Raw genomic sequence first — 19578 nt, 5'->3', positions numbered from 1 at the left:
CCCTGATAATGCTACATTGTGAACAACAAACTGTTGAAATCGGCGGGAGGAGAGCTAGTTAACGTTAACAGCTAACCTACGGAGGTTGTATTGAGTTACATTATGATGCATTCAAGCTCTATTCAGTATTCAAATTAAATTTATTTTTATATATCGTCAAATCATAACCAAAGTTATCTCAAGACTTTTTTTCATTATAGAGCAGGTTTAGACCGTACTCTATAATTTAGAGACCCAACAAGAGATCCCCCATAAGCATGCATTGATATGCGACAGTGGCAAGAAAAAAAACCGAGTAGAAACCTTGGGCAGAACCCGGCTCAGTGCGGAGAGCCATTTGCCATAACTAAATGTAAACTTGGTGAAACAACTTGAGTTGTATTATCAAGGATTAATAATAAATTTGCAAATACCAGTATGCAAACGGTAATAAATGAGTGAATGTTGAAGCACATGGGATTTTTTTTTTCGTTTTTTTTTTTTTTCTTTGTTTCTGTTTTTTACCGTGGTATTGAATTGGTATCGAGAATCGTGGCATTTCACTGGTATTGGTATCGACTACTAAATTTCTAGTCTCGTGACATACTTAGTTTTAACTGTTACACAGTTCAGTTGTTATGCTTAGCTACTTAACCACATCCTGTTTCCAGGTCTGTCCTTAATGCACCAACACGAGAGAGGCATCAATCTTCTCATCTAACTATCAGGGGGGGGAAGAGAATTACCATACTGCCACCAATGTTAAAGTATTTCTTTAATTGTTAAGGATCGGGCCACAAGCAAGTCACACATTTCTGTGAAGATTAATATTTTTCTCCATTTTCATGATAAAGCTAACGACAAAGCACAACTGATATCACATAGTGTTCATAGGTGAAACATTACATCTGTTTGTGATGGATCCCTGCTCTCTTTTGTGCAAATGTGACTTACTGTTTTTCACGTGTCAGGGACATGTTAAATTTTACTGGGCAACTAACAGAGGTCAACAAAGTTCGTAGATTTCTTAATGCCCCTTTAAGCAAAATGACCGTTGTTGTTATTTTTAGAGTCAGCATGGTTTTTCTGGTGCTGCTCTGACCAGCGTCCGCGGCTGTGATGCGTGTCCTCGGGGGTCACACTCTGCCGGGCTCACGTGTTTACCTTCAGCTGGAGATGGGACCATTTGATATGCAACGAGCAGACAGCTCATGAATCACAGGCAATGAAGAACCATTAAGGGCCTAAAGGATGAAACCAAGGATGTTACTACAGAGCTGTGAACCCCCCCCCAGGGCCCGGCTCATTAATGTCATTCCTCCAACATGTGGATATACTGTATGTGGATCTGGGAAGAAGACGTACTCAGTGCAAACTGGAAAATTGGCCTTAAATCGCCTGTAAATGTCACAAAAGCTGCATAAAATAGTCTGATTTGTTCTCCCTGACACCAAAGCAATGACTGCCGGCTCTGAAAAAATCAAACCACAGCTTGGACTCACCAATATAAGAATGTCACACATCAATATCCTCAGTAAAATGTGACCTTTTCACTGTAATTGAGTCGCCTCTCAAATTGTCGATTCTTTGCTTCCCACCTGTTCATTTATGTGAAGTTATTGTACAAAAGTAAGACTCAGTAATGTGTGTGTTCATAATCTGTTTTGTCCTCAGGCAACGGATGCCACAGCAGCACAAAGACCAGTCAGCCTACGGAGGTCGCTGATGTTGCTCTGAGGAAGCCCACCATGAACAAACAGGTAAGCCACATGAGACTTAAGCAGTAGGAATCGTCAGCTCTGTTTGCACAAAAAGGGGTTCAGACTGTCTTCAGTATGAGGCTTCACATATTGAAGAAGCTGTTATACAGTGTTTGTTTCCCTTTATGGTTTTTATGTGCTGAAAGTTGATTAATTGATTTGGTCATCGTCTAACAAATCCTTCAAATTAAACGACAAAATCCGTTTGAAATACGATCATGGTCATGCTTTTAAAAAAAACAATGTAGACAGTGGGTTTCAAAATGGGAAACGAACACTAGATAACGGTGTTAAAATCTGATGTTTTGTTGATCCATCCATCCATCTCAACTTCCTCCCTTTGTCGCTCTATTTTAACGTCACCTGACTTCCTCCTTTTCTCTCGTCTCGAATGTAAACACGTTGTTTTTGGGATTTGCTTAAAGGACTGATGCCGTCGTTCTTCTTGGGAAAAAATTAATCAACAACAACTTTGTTAATCTAGTGATCAGTATTTTTCAACTTGGACCATGTTTAAGTGTCTAAGTGACCAATGGGGACAACACTTTTTGAAACTGGCCCAGTATTGAGGGAAAACCCTGCAGCTGCCAGCTGCTAAACGGGCTGCAATGTAATTGCTCGGGGCAACTCCTCACCGTCATTGTACGTCTACTAAAAATGGTTGTTTTGCAACTGACAGATTCAGATTGTTATTATAAGTGTCTGACAACATTATGGAAAGGACCCTACAGAGAAATAAAACCTTTTTCTTTACTGTTCGCTTGATCCGGTCTGTTTGTTGTTGTGTGTCTCGTTCGGAGAAGTCTCGTTCTGAAATCTCATCCACATCGTCGAAATCATCTAAATATTCAGCCATGACATCAAAAAATATTTTAGATAATACTAAGCTACGCTTTCTGTACTCCAACACAACAAACTCTGATAACTCCGGCACTCCTCTCTCCACTCTCACTCATGTTCCAACGTTGTCTTCCGGCAACAAGTCATGACACAATAACAAACAGAAAGCGAAAGGTAAGAAAAACGTTTTATTTCTCTGTAGGGTCCTTTCCATGTCGTTGTGAGACACTTATAAAAACAACCTGAGCCTGTAAGTGACAACAACAAGCACTTTAGTGGAAGTACATTGATGGTGAGGAATTGTAAAAGAGAGAGAGCAAAAACATGGAAAAATTGGGTCCAGTTTGAAAAATACCAAAATTACCCTTTAACGTCAGTATCAAGCAAAAATGCTGAATATTTCCAGTTTCCAGCTTCTCAAATTTGAAGACTCGCTGCTTGTCTCTGTTTCTAAATTGTTGTAAATTGATTATCTGGTCAGACATAACAATCTGAAGACGTCACCTTGGTCTCTGGGAATTTGGAATTGATTTTTCACAATATTTTATAAACGATAATTTGAAAGAATAATTGATAGCTTAAGCAGTTTGCTGCCCACTTTCAAAATCGAATCTAAGTGCAAAAAATTAAAATCCACACTTGGTGCTTTCTCCCACGTAAACAACGCTTTCACTTCTCTGATGTCAGTATTTCCATGATCTAAATCTGCCGCGCTCTGTCCACTGCAAGCAGGGCCGCTTCCGCCGCTCGGATGGACCCGGGCCAACATCGATTACATGCCAACCCACGTGACTAATTACGAGTCAGATGAGGGCACACCGAGTCATAATCACACAGGAGAGTATAGATGGACAGACACTTTGTGCCATATGGGCAGCAGAGATTTGGACTCTCACTTGTCAGAGTTTGTCAGTTGTGGAAAGGAGGCCAGCCAAGACAGTAGAAGCTCACGCAGGGAGCACCGGGGCCACGGATCCCGAAAACCTGGACTGCGATTGTGGCGGTCAGAGCCGCCATGTTCTGTGCAGCGAAGGTGAGAACGTGGTTGTTGTGCACGTTCGTGGAGGTTTGTTCTGGCTGTGATGGTGTTGGATGTTGTGAAAAAGCTGCAAGCGATCATGTGTGCCGTCGTAGCCGCTCCGCTCTGCACGCAGCTTGTTTTTTTGAAGCCTCGGGTGAAGCGCTGTCATATGAAAGAGATGATAACGATGTAGCTGCCGCCGTCTTGCACGCACATACTTACTCTAAACATGAACGTCACATTGTGCACATATAAATGATCACATGTTTTGTGCAATATGTTGACACACAGTCCCTGAATATGTCTCCTCAGCACACTTTTATAACCCCTTCGATCTTAAACACACACAATCACAGAGGCTTCATCTCATTGGCTGCCTGTTTTCCCTCCTCTCTTTCTCTCTCTCTCTCTATCTCTCTCTCTCTGTCTCTCCTCCCCCCCCCTCCTCCGCCAGTTTCCCTCCCAATCGTAATTAGTCATTTTAAAGATCATCATTCAACCATTTCCATCAAACCAACCCCCACCTCCAGCACCATCACCTCCACCACTGCTGCTCCCTCCTCCCACACTATCTGCCTCTCTGGGGAGGGAGGTGTGGCAGGGATCATGTAAATAAACCCCTCTCCTCTTCTTCCTCCTCCTCCTCCTCTTACTATTTCTTTCTTCATGCTTTTGCTTCCCTTTACGCTCCAGCATCTCCACCCATGAGCCGGCTCAGTGGTCTCTCTCTCTGCATGGACATCATTGGGTGAGGAGTGGAGGTGAGGCTGGGTGGGGGTAGCATCCATCTCCTTTGCAGCCCTTCAACCTTAAAACTCGTGTGACAGCAGCTTAACCGGAGGCTAGACTTCGTCACACTCCCACTGCTGCCACCACCACCGATTCCCCCCTACAACTCCCCCTCCTCACCCCTAACGCTACCTTACCCATCGCTACACCCTCCTCCCCCCCCATTTGCAACGCGACTCCTCTCCACTCACTCCGTAGCCGGTGAGACTGAAGGCAGCCTCGGTGCGTGAAGGGAAAGAGAGAGAGAGAGGAGAGAGTGAGGCTTTCCCAGAATAGAGAAGCAGGAGGAGGTGAGAGGGATGATGATGGAAGCCAGCTTTGACACTGAGGAGAGTTTTGACGATCCGTCCTGTCTCACCCCGCAGCCCCCCGGCTCTGTTTCGCCGGCCAGGAGGCAGATCAAGGAGGTCAAGGAGACCAAGATCACCGTGAGTACCCAGAACTTAAACCTCTTCTTCCTCTTCTTCTTCTTCTTCTTCATCCGCCTCTGCTGTCTCTCCATCTCCATCTCCATCTCCATCCTCTGAGTTCATCTTTTTACTATTATTATTACTATTACTGTTGTCTTCAAGCTCAAAGCATAATGCATCATGGGTTTCTCGTGGAGTAACGTGGGGTTCCCTGCATATATCGGATACCACATTAGTCTGAATGAAGAGGAGTCGTGTGCTCATTTCTGTCTCACTGACTGACTGACTGACTGACTGACTGGCCACGATCCATGATATCGATTTAATGCCTGTCAGAGGTGAATTAATGCTCTCCGCTCACGACACTCAAATGCGTGTCTTCGCTTCACCATATTCAAATGTTGAGCAAAAAAGTACGGAGCTGATCTGGAGACCGCTGTTGGTATTTTTAGAATCGCTTCTGTCTGACTGATAAAGATCTGGAGTGTTTTTCTCATCGAGTTGTTGCTCAGTGTGATACTGAATCCCCCCTTGTTCTTACTCCGAGGGCTCTGCATGTAATCTGCAGGGCAGTGCAGGTCACACAGCAGCATTTGGGAAGTGAACACTTTGTGCGCTAGACTATGAGGGACTCCCACTTTTGCTTATTTGGGCTGTAAAGTCCTCCATATCAGCCTTCGATATGAAGCTCATTAAAGAACCCAGGAGGAATTAAATGTGCTCTTCACCAAGTGAATTTATCTTAAGATGCCCAGACAGAAACTGTGGTTATGTAATCTGTTTTAATGATGAGTGTGGGAGGGGGTGAGGCGAACGTATGGCGATGAGGGTGAGGGGAAGACAGACAGACAGAAGTGGTTTTGTGTCTCGCAGGGTCTTGATTTTGCGCTCGGTGGGCTTGCTGGCCTGCTGCAGCCACGGGAGCTGTCAGTCTGGCTATTGTGAAGAAAAAAAAAAACACCAGACCTGCGTGAGATGCAGCAAGTCCAGTTTCCATGGTGACAAAAGCAATAGCACTGATTAATGGGTGTTGAAATGGAAAACACTGGCATAGGAGAAGAGGAGGGGGAAGCCATTCAGAGATTCACTGAAGACATACTGTTAGAAAAAATATGATTTTCCTTCTCTGTCTGTGCAGGGCCTCATAGATCTATTGTTCATGAGCATCCAGTCAAATTCTCATGTAGAGTTGAGGCATTTTTAAACACAATTTCACATCTCAATTAGCTCCCAATGAACAGATTGCAGAGAAATGTTCATTTCTGAAAAATACAGCCAGTAAATGGGAGGAACTATTCGATGTTCAGTGCATGAATATTAAAAATCTCTGCTGCAGTTCATGAAGATGAAATAAATATAAAATACAGGAGGTGCTAATGATTGAAACTGTAGCAGTGGCTGGATGACGTCAGTCCACAAAGGTGTCTTTCTGCTCGCCACGGTGCACCTCGCATTACACAACCCTCCACAGTTGTCATGGAGACGCACACATCCATGACTGTTGTTGGCAAAATGGACCCTCGCAGGACGCCGAGGCTTCAACACATCAGATAGGAGACACACTGTGACCTTGTTTTCACCTTCAGGGAGTGTGAGCAATCACAGCAAATGCATTGCATTTTTTTCAGCTTATTAAACGTTGATTCACGTGCAGTTTGACTTGTTGCTATGATGCGTATGTTTGGCGTGGGGGGGGGAGAACAGAAGCTCTTTTAGAGTGTCATCTGGCCTCGTTGGCGGGACTCGGACGGGGCTTTTTGATTGGTCTTTGAAAAGGAGAAGGAAGGAATGGAGGAAGAATAGAGTCTGAGATTGTTTTGTTGTATGAAGGTGTGTGTGTGGAGGTGGGGGGTGGTCTTTTACAGCAAAAGTACTTTGTCGCCTAGCAACAGCAGCAGAGCATCCTACAGTCACATTTGCTGAAATATTCTCAGAAATGGATGTGAGAGAGAGGAAGTGTTTCAGTCGTTTGTTCGACAGCCAAACAAATTATTTTTTACGTCTCTCGTGGGAGATTTCTTCTTCCACTGTGTCATGATTTTTTTTTCTGTATTCAGCAAAGCAAAAAAATAAATAAATAAGTAAAAGCATTAAATGTGTAATGAATCAACCATTGCCTTGAGCTTGGATACAAACCCCCCATGAGAGTGAATGTGGATGAATGCTGAGTGGGGACAAAATGTCCCAATTCACTCAACAGATCTGCACTCCTATATGTTGCTTGCTGCTTTTGTTTTGCACTAAACGGTAACATTGACTACGTTTACATGCACAAAATATTTTGGGTTTTGCCTTTATTCTGATAAAGACAATATTCCTTCTAAGCTGTTGTCATGGCTGAAGAGAATGTATTAGAGCTGTCAATCGATAAAATATTTAATTGCGATTAATGGCATAATTGTCCATAGTTGATCACGATTAAATCACAAATTAATCAAACTTTTTTCTGTTCAAAATGTACCTTAGAGGGAGATTTGTATAGTATAGTATTTAATACTCTTATCAACATGGGGATGGGCAAAAGTGCTTGATTAATGCAAATGTATGTATATTTTATTATTGGAAATCAATTAACAACACAAAACAATGACAAATATTGTCCAGAAACCCTCACAGGTACTGCATTTAGCATAAAAAATATTCTCAAATCATAACATGGCAAACTGCAGCCCAACAGGCAACAACAGCTGTCAGTGTGTCAGTGTGCTGACTTGACTATGACTTGCCCCAAACTGCATGTGGTTATCATAAAGTGGGCATATCTGTAAAGGGGAGACTCATGGGTACCCATAGAACCCGTTTTCATTCACATATCTTGAGGTCAGAGGTCACAGGACCCCTCTGAAAATTGGCATGCCAGTTTTAACTCGCCAAAATGTAGTGTAATTTTAAAGCGTTATTTAACCTCCTTCGTGAGCTAGCATGACATTCTAGCTCTTTAGGTTTCTAGTTTCATATAATGCCAATATCTTAACTCTAACTTTAAAACTGAACCAGCTACAACCTAAAAATCACAAGTTGTGTTAATGTGTTAAATGCCATGCTAGTTTTTCCTCACCAAAATTTAGCGTAACTTTGGAGCGTTATTTAGCCTCCTTCGCGTTAATGTGGTATTATCGCGTTAACTTTGACAGCCCGAAAAAAATAATATTCCATTATTATTCCCATTTACCTACAGCTGTGCATACTCTGATTAATGTAAAACGCTGTTTTTTCTGACGGCCCATTATTCCGAAATCCAAATAGTCAGAAAAATTTCCCATTAGACTAAAAGCCCATCCGACAGCCCGTTATCCCGAAAGCAAACACCCATTATTCCGAAGACCCGTTGCTCCGAAAATGCCCACTCTCCGTACAACAAACAGAAGCACATGACTAAATATTATGCAGAATGACATCATCGGACATTCACGTTTTTTTTCTTACTGGCAAAGGCATGACCCACCACACCACCTCTTATTACTCGTTGGTTGTCTTCGTTGGTTAGATTGGTTAGATTTAGGCATGAGGAGTGAGATTAGTTAGGTTTAGGTTAAGAATATCAGGTTAAGCCAACCAGAGGCAGAGCAGGGCGGGTCGAGCTTTCGCCATGGTAGGGAAAAAAATATCACGTCCGGGACAATCCGATGACGCTATTTTGCTTAATAATTAGCCAATTGCATCTGTTTGCTGAGAGTTTTTAGCCTATTTTCAGAGTGATGGGCGTTTGGAACTTGGGCTGGGTGTTACGATACCGGTACCAATACCAGTACCCTTAATGTGATATCAATACCAATAGAGTACTTCATTGGATATCTTTTTTTCTACTTAATTGATACCCATCATGTGAATCGAAGCATTCACTTGCATAAAATGCCAACACCACCGCATTGATTATAATCAAACGCCACAAGCGTGTAGTATAGCCATACCACTGTAGGTAGAGGCCAATCACAATCGCCAGTCACATTAAATCGAAGAATGCCTTTGGTGATTGACTGCGAGCAAAAACATACAAATAGTCATTCTTTTCTAGATCTGGGTACAAAAAAGATCGAATGCAGGTATTATTTGACTGGAGAAGTTTCGACACTACTTGGTACTGGGTTATTTCGGTGGAAACCTTAAAGGTATCGAGTACCGATACCCAGCCCTTTACAAAACAATGGGCATTTGTTTTCGGGATAACAGGCTGTCGGACAATTCGGCTTTCGGTCCAATGGGACATTTTCCGGACCATGACGTACATCCTATGGCTTCGTCCTTTAAATAAGTTAAATTTTCCTCCTTTCATAATGTTTAAATGTAGATGTGTTTCTCCTTCCAACCAGATGTGTGGGCTTTTCTTTTGGGCATGCATCTCTACTCAAGCCTTGTAAACTGTTGGCTAGTTGGTTTGAGTACAACGCACAGCACTTACTGTATCGTGTGTGTCGCAAACTGACGTAAAAAAAAAAATTGAGACGCATATTCTGAATGTGCTGTTTACAGTATATGTCCAAAGAATGCTCCTAAATCCTGAATAACAGACATATCCCACATGTCTTAATCTGAAAATGCTCCATTCAGAATAAGGCCTAATTTAGATTATCCAAATGGAATATGCTGTTTACATGACCCGTATCAAATTCACCATATTGTCATATTCGTAGTAGTAGTAGTGGAATATTAGTGTGCGTGTGAACGTAGTCATTCAAGGATGAAATATGGCGATACAGCCTGCTGCAACATCCCAAATCCAACAGCTGGACTTGATTTATTTCATGCTGGGTAATAAAGGTAATCTATATTAATATTTTATTCCCGAACCCCCGAGCACCTCACTAAGCAGCCATAAAAGAGAAGTAAGTTAGCCAGACAGCCTTCTTTTAGATAAATGGTCTCATTTTCTGCTGGATGTGAGAGGCAGATAAACAACAGTCATGATAGATGTGGAGCCAGTGTAATGGAAAATCTGCTGCCCATGACAATCAGTATGATCTCTGAGGCAGAAAATGAACAAAGTGACTGGTCGGCACACAGAGTAAATCACACTGTTGTTCCTTTAGATTGTGAAGTGTTACTGTGAGTTAATGCGCTTCTTGTTCATGCATGTTTCAGCTGTTTTCTGTCGTATCGGTACGCCCGCTTGGCAAGTAGCCATATCAGTATTTCCTCTGGACTTTTAGTGATTATGTAACAGAGAAAGAGTATTACTCATCTGTTTTTTGAAGTTGTTTATTGGAAGCTGTTCAGATCTAGTGCTACGGTGGCAGCGCAGAGAATGAAGAGGTCAATGTCAAGTGTTTATTGGAAGTTGAGCTTTTTTTCTAAGCTCAATATTTGCTCAAATATTTGTTTTATACTCTAAAGCTGCAGAGTTTTATGCAAAACTGCACTCAACGTATCATCATGGATCACACAATGAGGCTGCAACAGAGAAGAGCGTCTCAGAGATAGAGATATTGAACGTTAAAGTAATATTTCTAAAAATAAATCAGGTGTGTGTGCAATGTGAAAGAAGTCTCAGAGCTTCAAGAGAACTATCACTACACAGCTATTTGCCTTCTCCAGCTACACATTGACTAGTTGAGTTCAACCACTTTCATCAACTCCAACATGTAAAATTGTAGGCAGCCATTTCCATCAAAAAAGCTCTGATAAGCTGATTGTACCGTACGCTACCTGCCCAGCACCAAACAACACACAGAAAAAGTGAGTAACTATTAAAAGAGAGTAAATTTTGGTTAGATAAGGACAGAAACATGAGCCAATATGTCATAACTGTGTGTTTTGTTTCTGTCCCTCTGAATAAGTTTTGCTTCACAAATCAATATTTTTATATTAATGAAAAAACAGTTACATTCCCTACTACAAATGAATGCTAATGTTACTCCATGTCGTTTTGCTAACATGTTAGCAATATTAACTTTATGAGGTGATAATAAAACTAGAAAATGCATTTCCTACTGAAAATGCGTGTGAATGCTGACATCTGAAATTAATTGTAAAGCATTGCTGAAAATACAGAAATTTGAAATGACTTGCCTAAAAATGTTAAAGCTCAAATGCATTGCACTGCCCTGCTGAAAACCCTAGAAGTTGAAATGTACAACTGGCAGAGTTGGAAGCTGAACTAAGAAAGAAACTAAGAGCTGAAAAACATTGCTAGAAAAGCTGGATGCTAAACTGTAATACTGTCAAAAGTGGTAAATTTGAAGTGAATTTCCTGAATAGGCAGAAAGAAGAAATGCTTTATATGAATATCAGAAAGATGAACTGCATTGCTAAACAGAGAAAGAGAGAGTATTACAGGAGTTTAGCTCCAGTTGAAAGGGCAAGAAGGTATTAACTGCATTTATTTGTGCCAAATTGTCTAGTAATTTTGAGTTTTTTGTGTATTTGATAACTTTCTGGAAGAAATGCTAACAAAGTTTAACGCTAATGTATTTATTCTGCCTTCTGTTTGTGTAATATTTGTTTAGCTCTTGTTGGTTGATGAAGTGAATGGAAAACAGAAAGGCTTGTATTATTTTAACTGGGATGCTACAGGCTCAATCAGACTTTACACAGACTTTGTACTAGGGAGTCCTTTTAATGTTCAGTCCGAACAATGTGGAGATTTGCTTTCTCACATACAGCTCCTCTGGTTAATGTCTAGATAAGTTCAGGGTTGTAGTGCATGTGAGAAAGGGGCTTTACATCCATCAGGTGGACACAAACATGGCTTCAAATGACTGATCATGATCGCCAGATTTGACTTTTATCAGGCCATTAAATAGGGGTTATCAGTCGCTATAAGCAGCATAGGTGTGGGTCATTAGGGGCCTACTACGCCTACTACGTTGGTTAAGTGAAAGTGAAACTTAAAAGCAACACGTTCTAACATGTTGTGAAACTGAATGAAACCTTACGTTTTGAACAAAAACAAAAAGGCTTCCTTAGGTTTAGGCAACAAAAACACTTAGGTTGGTGCAAAAAAAAAAAAAATTGGCTTAAAATAACTATGTTTCAAATGTGAAAGTGAAACTTAAGGCTTGTTAAAACAGAGACAACTACACATTGTTGGTTTCACAAGGGATGCAAACTCCAGTCTCCTGGGTGAAAGCTCTATGTTTTGTATCCTGTCTATCGCCACCGACCTCCACCCTATCTGGAGTTTCACAGTGTCTACACTACAGCGCCTGACTTCCACTTCTGCTTCTGTCATAATTACTACGGTCGCTGCCATGTCCTTTTATACCTTTTTTGTGATCTACCATGTGAATAGTTGATAAAACCTACTGGTGGGTGTAGTAGGCTCCTACAGAAAAGCCCTCGTGGGCCAAAGCGAGTCATATGACCTCTTATTTGGATTGTAATAACTACACCAAACCTGCCTCTCTCTTCTTCAGCCTCTTGCTTCCCCTTCGGTATTCTTTGTAAAGCATCACACACGACACAAGCTGGTAAACATTTACTGGCACCATGGTGTTCAAATTATTCCTGTCACACCTTTTTTATTGGGAAGTTAAAAGAACGAAGGCGTTCATTTGAGCCAGCTGGTGAACGCTCTATGTTTGTCTTCAGTCGGTATGACAGCAGTACAGTGGTGAGCTCATGCAGTAAACACTGTGACTCAGTGTGTTTTTGTATGTTTGTGGATGAAGCATCCTGTCTGGATGCCCATGTAGTTTGCAGCAGCGGTTGACATGGCACAGAGGCTATCTTGCGGTGCCAGGAGGGAGGGCTCACAGATGGTGAACATTACATAATTGCAGCCCCAAGAGTAATTGAAGACGCTGTGGACCATGGAGTCTGTATTCAGGCTGAGTGCTGGGTGTGTTTATCTGCAATGCCACATATTCCCAAGTGTATAAAGTTAATTTATTCATTCTGTAGTACAAAAGTTTCTCTGTATTTTGGAGTGGACATGGTTGTCTCTCTCTCTCTCCCCCTGAAGGGCCGCGGGTCACCTTCTGGATGGCCAACATTTGTATGTTTACTCACGCCTGACCTTTTTCCTCTCATCTGCACGATCCAGATGCAGTGGTGGAAGATGCACTTTACTGAAGTAAAGCACCAATACCATGATGTATAATTAAGAACTTTGCTTCAAGTGAATGTCATTCATCTTTCTTTTTTGATTTTTAGTGAAATATTGGATAATTTGATCTCTTTGGGATTCAAACAGTTATTTAAATAAAACCACCCGAACAGTTTAGTCCCATCAACAACTCATACCAGCCTGATCTCACCAAATGGCATATGAATAACACACACATTTCTTATTCATAAGGACCAGTGTGTAACATTTCAGGGTATCTATTGGCAGAAATGTAATATAATATTAATGTATGAAAAGTATGTTTTCTTTAGTGTATAATCACGTGAAAATAAGATGTGTTGTGTTTTCCTTAGCTTCGAATGAGCCGTTTATATCTACATAGGGAGCGGGTCCTCTCTTCATGGAGTCTGCCATGTTGCACCGCCATGTTTCTACAGTAGCCCAGAACGGACAAACCAAACATTGTTAACTCTTCCTGCTTGGACTGGAGTCACTCCCGACGCCGCCGCTCTCCCTCTCTTGCTTCACCACTCACTTCCCATGTACACATACACTCAAAGCACTCTACTCTTACAACAACTGGCTCTAGAGAGGGCCATTCACATCGGTCACCTTAGCTCCCCAACACGCACACGTGAGAAGTTGTAATCTGCAACCTCACCACTAGATACTGCTAGATCCTACACACTGTTCCTTTAAGTAATTTCACGTGTTATTATTAAGTATTTTTTGCTTTTCGCGTGTCATCTCATGTCTTCGCAATATTAGATGCTCAGAGCCAAGGGCACAAGAAGTCAGGTGATGTAGTATAAAGATCGAAAAAGTCCCCTTAGGGAGGAGGACGGAGTGGACAGGTGGGTCAAACGCTCACACGACTTTCACCCAGGAGACAGCTGTTCGTGTCCCGTGTGAAACCAAAAGTCAACCGTTGACTTATATACATAGACTACTTAACATAACAAACAGCGTTAATTTAACCCAAGCCATAATCTTTTCCTAAACCTAAACATGTAGTTTTGTTTGATTTCACGTTAACCACATGTTTAAAACTGAGACAGTGTGTACGTACTGTATATGACGAGTTGGGAATGAGAGCAGGGCGTTAAATGACACGAGAAAAGCTTAAAATGTGTAGACATGACACACGGCATGTCCTTAAAAGTGACGTTATATTTATACGCCTTCCCATGAGATCACGTTGCTCATTTGATCTTTAACAAGTTGTATCTTATAAGCGAATTATATGTTTTTGTTTTTTTTAACTAGTAACTATATCTATTAAATAAATGTAGTTTAGTTAATAGTACAATATTTGCCTCTGAGATGTAGTCGAGTAAAGTATAAAGTAGCAGAAAATAGAAATGCTCATACTAAGTACAAGTACCTCAAAATTGAACTTAAGTAGAGTACCCTAGTAAAAGTTACTTTTCCACCACTGTCCAGATGAAACCCAGGTCTGTCAGCTCACTCTCTTAAAGAAATCATTTCACCTCCACTCCTCTTGTCTTCTTCTGACTCCTCACAGATCTGTCATTTGTTTCATTTCTCAGTTAGGTCATTGTTATCTCATATCTGTATTTCTTGCTTCAGATCAACTGTGTGACTTTCCCTCTGCCTGGAGAAAGTCCGGAGCAGCAGCTCCTGAAGCCCAACGAATGGAGCTACTGCGACTACTTCTGGGTGAGTTCTGCTGAAACACAGGAACTACAGTATAACTATGATAGAACTGTGATATTTGGTGATGATGAGTGCCCACTTCATATAGAGACCTGGCAAAAGCAGTATACGGTATATAGTCACCGTCTTCTAAAGCCTGGATAACATGGAGGCACTGTAGTGTATCTAACAGTGCATACAGTAGACCTTCAATTGGCTGGGCCAGTATATTCGCCTATGTATTAGGGCTGTGTATTGACAGGAATCAGGCGATACAATACTGATCATGTTACAGTGGTTACGATTCAATATATTGTGATATATTGTGATTTTTCTAATCTAATTTTGGAAAACTGTCATAGTATAAAGAACACACCACCATATGCAATCGTTTTATCGTCTAATCGTCTTGCAATCGTTTTATGCAAATAGTTTCATATGATATCAGTATCTTCACTCTAGCTTTAAAACTGAGCCCGCTACAACCTAAAAATCACAAGTTGCATTAATGTGTTAAATAAATTAGTGGCGTTAAAACAAATTTGCGTTAACGTGTTATTATTGCGTTAATTTTGACGGCCTTATAAAAAAAATCAATCATTTGCTATCAGCCTCAAAAAATGTAACTGAAACTGTTTTGTTTTGCAATGTTTCTTAATTATTAATCCAAGACTTTGCCGTTTTCACTTTTATTATATACACTGTATGTGTTTGGTCCAACCACCAACCAGAGAAGCTCCAGAAGGTTCCTGTCGACACATTTTGTTGAAGAAACTTTTGCTGTAAAGTGCAGTTAAAAGCCTCTAATGCTTACATTAAATTATGTGTCTAAAAATGGTTGTGTGAATAGAAAGCAAATGGATCCGCTCTCCTTCTCGTTTAACAAAAGGCACAATTGGCTTTCATGTTGGAGTAGGCGGATCACAGGTGGAAGACTTATCGACCGGCTTCTCTGCAAACACAGTGATCATCCTGCTTCAAATGTCTCCCCAGAGGCTGCTGTAATTTTCAGTTTCCATACATTTCCATACTAAATTAGATTTGTATCGGAAAACCCTTCAGCCCGCATAATTGACTGAAACCCGACGCCTGTTTCCTCCTCCGCTGTTTGCTGGTTGCTGTTTGGCTGCTTGTTTGCGGCCTGTCGTGTTGTGATGTTTTGTGCGTCCGCTGACCTGCTGTGTGAAATAAATCTAGCACCTCTGTTCCACATCACTCCTGTCACAAGCAAGACAAAGTGCTGCACATCCCCGCACCCACAAGCACACACATAAAACACATCCAGCCATCAGTGATTGACGCACGCACACCAACGCATGTCCTCCGTGACATACACAAGAGTGAGTCACACATTCAGAGCACATTCTCACAAACCCCTACACACTCTCAAACATACACAACAAAAGAGTCGTTACTGGACGCTCTGTCCGTGAAGTCATAGCTGTGGTTGTTTATTGGTCCACTGCTGTTTTTGAATGATGCTCTCCTCCTCCTCTTCCTCCTCCTCCTCCTCCTCCTCCTCCTCAGACCGACAAGAAAGACCCCCAGGGGACCACCTCTGTGGCGGGCTTCGAGGTCCTTCTGCAGAAGCAGGTGAAGGGCAAACACATGCAGAAGGAGATGTCGGAGTTTATCCACGAGAGGTAACTGTTTCATTTCAGATCAGACCGTTATAAAAAACAAAACAGAGACAGCAGCGGTTTTAATTAATTAATAAACACACTATAAATAGTGTCAGACACTGGGGGAGCCAGAGAAGCTCCTTTATTAGAGTAGAAGTTGGTTACTTGAAACAAGCTCAGCTAAAATAAAAATGTTTTAACTTGGAAGACTGGTAAGCTCTTAAGGTGACATTTCTCTTTTAGACACCTTTACAGGTTATAAACAGTGATGACCTACGTAAGTGTGCGCACGCAGTTTGGCAACGGAAGTATGGCGCAGTGCAATAGCTTGTCAAGCTATGCAAGGGCATGCTTTTAGTGAGTCGGTAGAATACATTAGCAAGTGGCCCAATATTGAGTGGCCAGATATATATACACGTATTTGGTCGGGAAATGTAGCGTGTAGCGTTACACCAGCGAAAAATTACAAGCATACATGTCACTAGATGCTTACCGCTACGTTATCTGTGGTCATGTACAGAACGTCAAATACCACGGCAGACTCAGAGGTTTCAGTTTATTGATTTTTAAAATAGGGGGCTACAAAAATTGAGGGAGAGGGGGCGACATGCAGCAAATTACATCGGCTGTAAAAGGGTTTATTGTCAACAAAATCAATGAAAACGCCAAAACCAACAATGAATGTATCTACTAACAAGTATTGTGTGTGTACCAAAGCCTGATATATCTTCTTCCTCTGTGCCATCGAGCTCCATTGTTGTCCAAAATTGATTAAAAACACATCAATGAGCAACACTAGCCGTGTTTCCATTTAATTGTCAAGTGAATTTTAAGCAAACCATTCAAATGTCGCAAAATAAAAAATGTGAATTTGATGTGTTTCCATCAACTGGTTTTGAGCGAATAAACTCGGCGACAGCGTAGTTTAGAAGTTTGCGCTATAGGCTACGCATGGCTGTAATCTGCCAGTAAACAGAGTAGTAGAAGAAGTAGAGGTTGACTTGGTCATTTAACTATCTATGAGAGAAAAATGGAGAGAGGTCTTCAGGAATTTGTTTCAATTGGGCAGGTTGTAATTGTTCCTTTATGTCAGCTAGTATTGGCACATTTCATGCTGTCCTGAGATGAAGACAATATAAATATATATCTGGGACGATGCCGACAGCAGGTTGACAGCCTGTTTGATAACAACTACAGTGAGCAGCTGTTTTAGGAAATTACTACGATTTTTTAATTAAAGTATATATATTTTTAGTTGCTTTTATAGATGTATGTCTTGTATGAGACAGACGAACACATTGTTGGTTTTTGGTCTTTTCATGGGATTTACTAACAGTAACAAAACCTTCTTCTTTTTCAATGGATTTCAGTCCAGTTTTGCCATTTCTGTTAAATATTCAACACAGCTACATTGTTCATCATGGTCAGAAAAATCGATTGACGCACTTTCTTAGTGTTCAATAGAGCTGTCAGTGTTTTATCTCCGTGTGTTATCACTATCAGTATTTGTCTGTGTTCTTTTGTCCTTGTGGTAACACTTGGAAACTTTGAAATACTTCTGTCTTCATTTGTTTTTTTGGGGGAAAACATCACACATGTCAAGTAATACGGCAGGCAATTATAGTAATGACACCATCACTAAATACATTAGTGACATTACATTACATACTCAAGAACTATTTTGTATCAGTATTTTTGTTTTATCTTACTTTAACTGTCATATAAATGTAGTGCAGTAAAAGTACTAGTTACTTTGCATGTTCAGATTTTGCATACATTATATACAGTATAATGGTCTTAAAAAATATGATGCATTTTTTTTTAATAGATTTTAACTACCCAACACTATATAAAGTGAAAATTTGAATGCAGGACTGTCTTTTTTACACTGTGGTATTACAGCTTTTACTGAAATGTATTTATTTATTATTATTTTCCTTCCCTTATTAGTATTGTTTATTTATTATTTATTATTTTTATTTTTATTTCCTTATTATTTTATTTTTGTATTATTATTTATTTATTAAACTATTTATAAATTATAAATAAACAACATCCCTAAGCTGTGTATATGGTGTGTATGAAATCACCTCAAAGAAGGAATACTGAAAATGTTTTTATTGTGCTTTACACACAAATGACAAATTACCAATTTATAAAGGATCTGTAGGGATCCAAGCTTTTGTCTTACAGCTGTAATTAAAGCTTGCACCCAGTAATTAAAGGGGCTTTAGATCTCAGCCGAGCATAAAGGAAATGCATAGATTATTTAGCTCCCACTGAATCTGAAACAGGATGTCAATAAACAGCATGAATAATTGGGAGTTTCGTTAAAACTTTTACATCCGATCTCACGTCTCTCTATATAATTAGCTCCGTCTAATTGTACAAAAGCTCTGTTCACATGCTGGTCCGAGTCGTGGGAAGTTAATGAGGATTCTTCTGTTTCAAGAGGCCACCGTCTCCCAAATCCCTCAGTTAGACTTGTATTCAGCGCTGACCTTTCTGTGTTGTTTCGCTGTGTTGCTCGGTGCTGCTGAGTATCCGAACATTAAGTCAAAGAATGGGCCTTGTGACCTTCTTTAGGTGACAGATTTATTTAGGTGAGGATGGTGAATGTGAGACCGGTGCAGGAAGTGAATGTCACACAAAGTACAATGGTGTTATTGACGTACAGGGGTCACGGCTGGCCTTTGCAGCAAATTGTAGTAGAAGTTTGTGTCAGTTGTGCTGCAGTGCACCCCTGAAATGATCTGTGTTAAAGCATTTTTACCACCTCACTAAAGCAGTTTCTGTCCTCCCTTGAGCCAGGCAGCACAGCTCTTCACATCTTTCACATCGTGGTCTTTGTGTTTCAGGATAAAGATTGAAGAAGAATATGCCAAGAACCTCTCCAAGCTGTCTCTGAGCCCCCTGGCAGCACAGGAGGAAGGGTGAGTGCAGTAAACAGAAGCTGCCAGAGCAAACGCAGCTCTGCACAACAGTACATAGGTTTAGTAATTACAGAACCGGGTCTAAAAATAGGAGTTTTTAAAATAGACTCGGATGTTTTTTCATGTTTGTCTGTCAGCAAAAAAACATCGAAATCTTTGAGCAGATCTCAGCAGACAGAAAAGAGTCTTGGCTCGAGAAACAGTGGATGCTGTTTTCTTTCCAGCTCTGGAAATTCCTCGATTACACAACATTTCTGTTTCGGCTGTAAAAATGAAACTAAATGGAAACACAAATCCAAGTCCCGATTGTCACATTTGCAGGGTCAGACAATCAGAAAGGTTGTAAACAAGCCAACAGGTTAATCACATTTATCTGATTATCTGCAGAGAAAATGAAGGTGGACTGTAAGTTACAATCCGAACTGTGCTTTGTAAACATTCATCACAATTTACAGCCTGACTTTTCAAAATAAAGTGGCACTGATCTGAAAAAACTGTCAGCTTGATTAAAGCTTGATTGTCTGACTGCTCATGTTTGTTTAAAAATTCAGCAATTACTTTGG

General features: G+C 40.8%; 1 protein-coding gene across 3 annotated transcripts in view; it reads left to right on the top strand.

The window, feature by feature from the left end:
- Positions 1–19578, top strand: part of gas7a (growth arrest-specific 7a) — a 41793-nt gene that overhangs the window by 10744 nt on the left and 11471 nt on the right. Inside the window, exons 4-8 of one of the 3 annotated variants that reach the window (XM_074655842.1) lie at positions 1654–1739; positions 4755–4817; positions 14395–14484; positions 15988–16103; positions 18941–19015. In XM_074655842.1, the coding sequence (XP_074511943.1) occupies positions 1654–1739; positions 4755–4817; positions 14395–14484; positions 15988–16103; positions 18941–19015 (430 nt within the window). Of the gene's footprint in view, positions 1–1653; positions 1740–3396; positions 3613–4293; positions 4818–14394; positions 14485–15987; positions 16104–18940; positions 19016–19578 lie in introns of those variants that run through there. The other 2 variants (XM_074655844.1, XM_074655843.1) reach the window with 2 other exon arrangements.

This window comes from Sebastes fasciatus, chromosome 13 (genome assembly GCF_043250625.1).
Source record: "Sebastes fasciatus isolate fSebFas1 chromosome 13, fSebFas1.pri, whole genome shotgun sequence".
Lineage (NCBI taxonomy): Eukaryota > Metazoa > Chordata > Actinopteri > Perciformes > Sebastidae > Sebastes > Sebastes fasciatus.
Note: the sequence above shows the minus strand (reverse complement) of the source record. Positions and strands in the feature narration are given on the sequence as shown.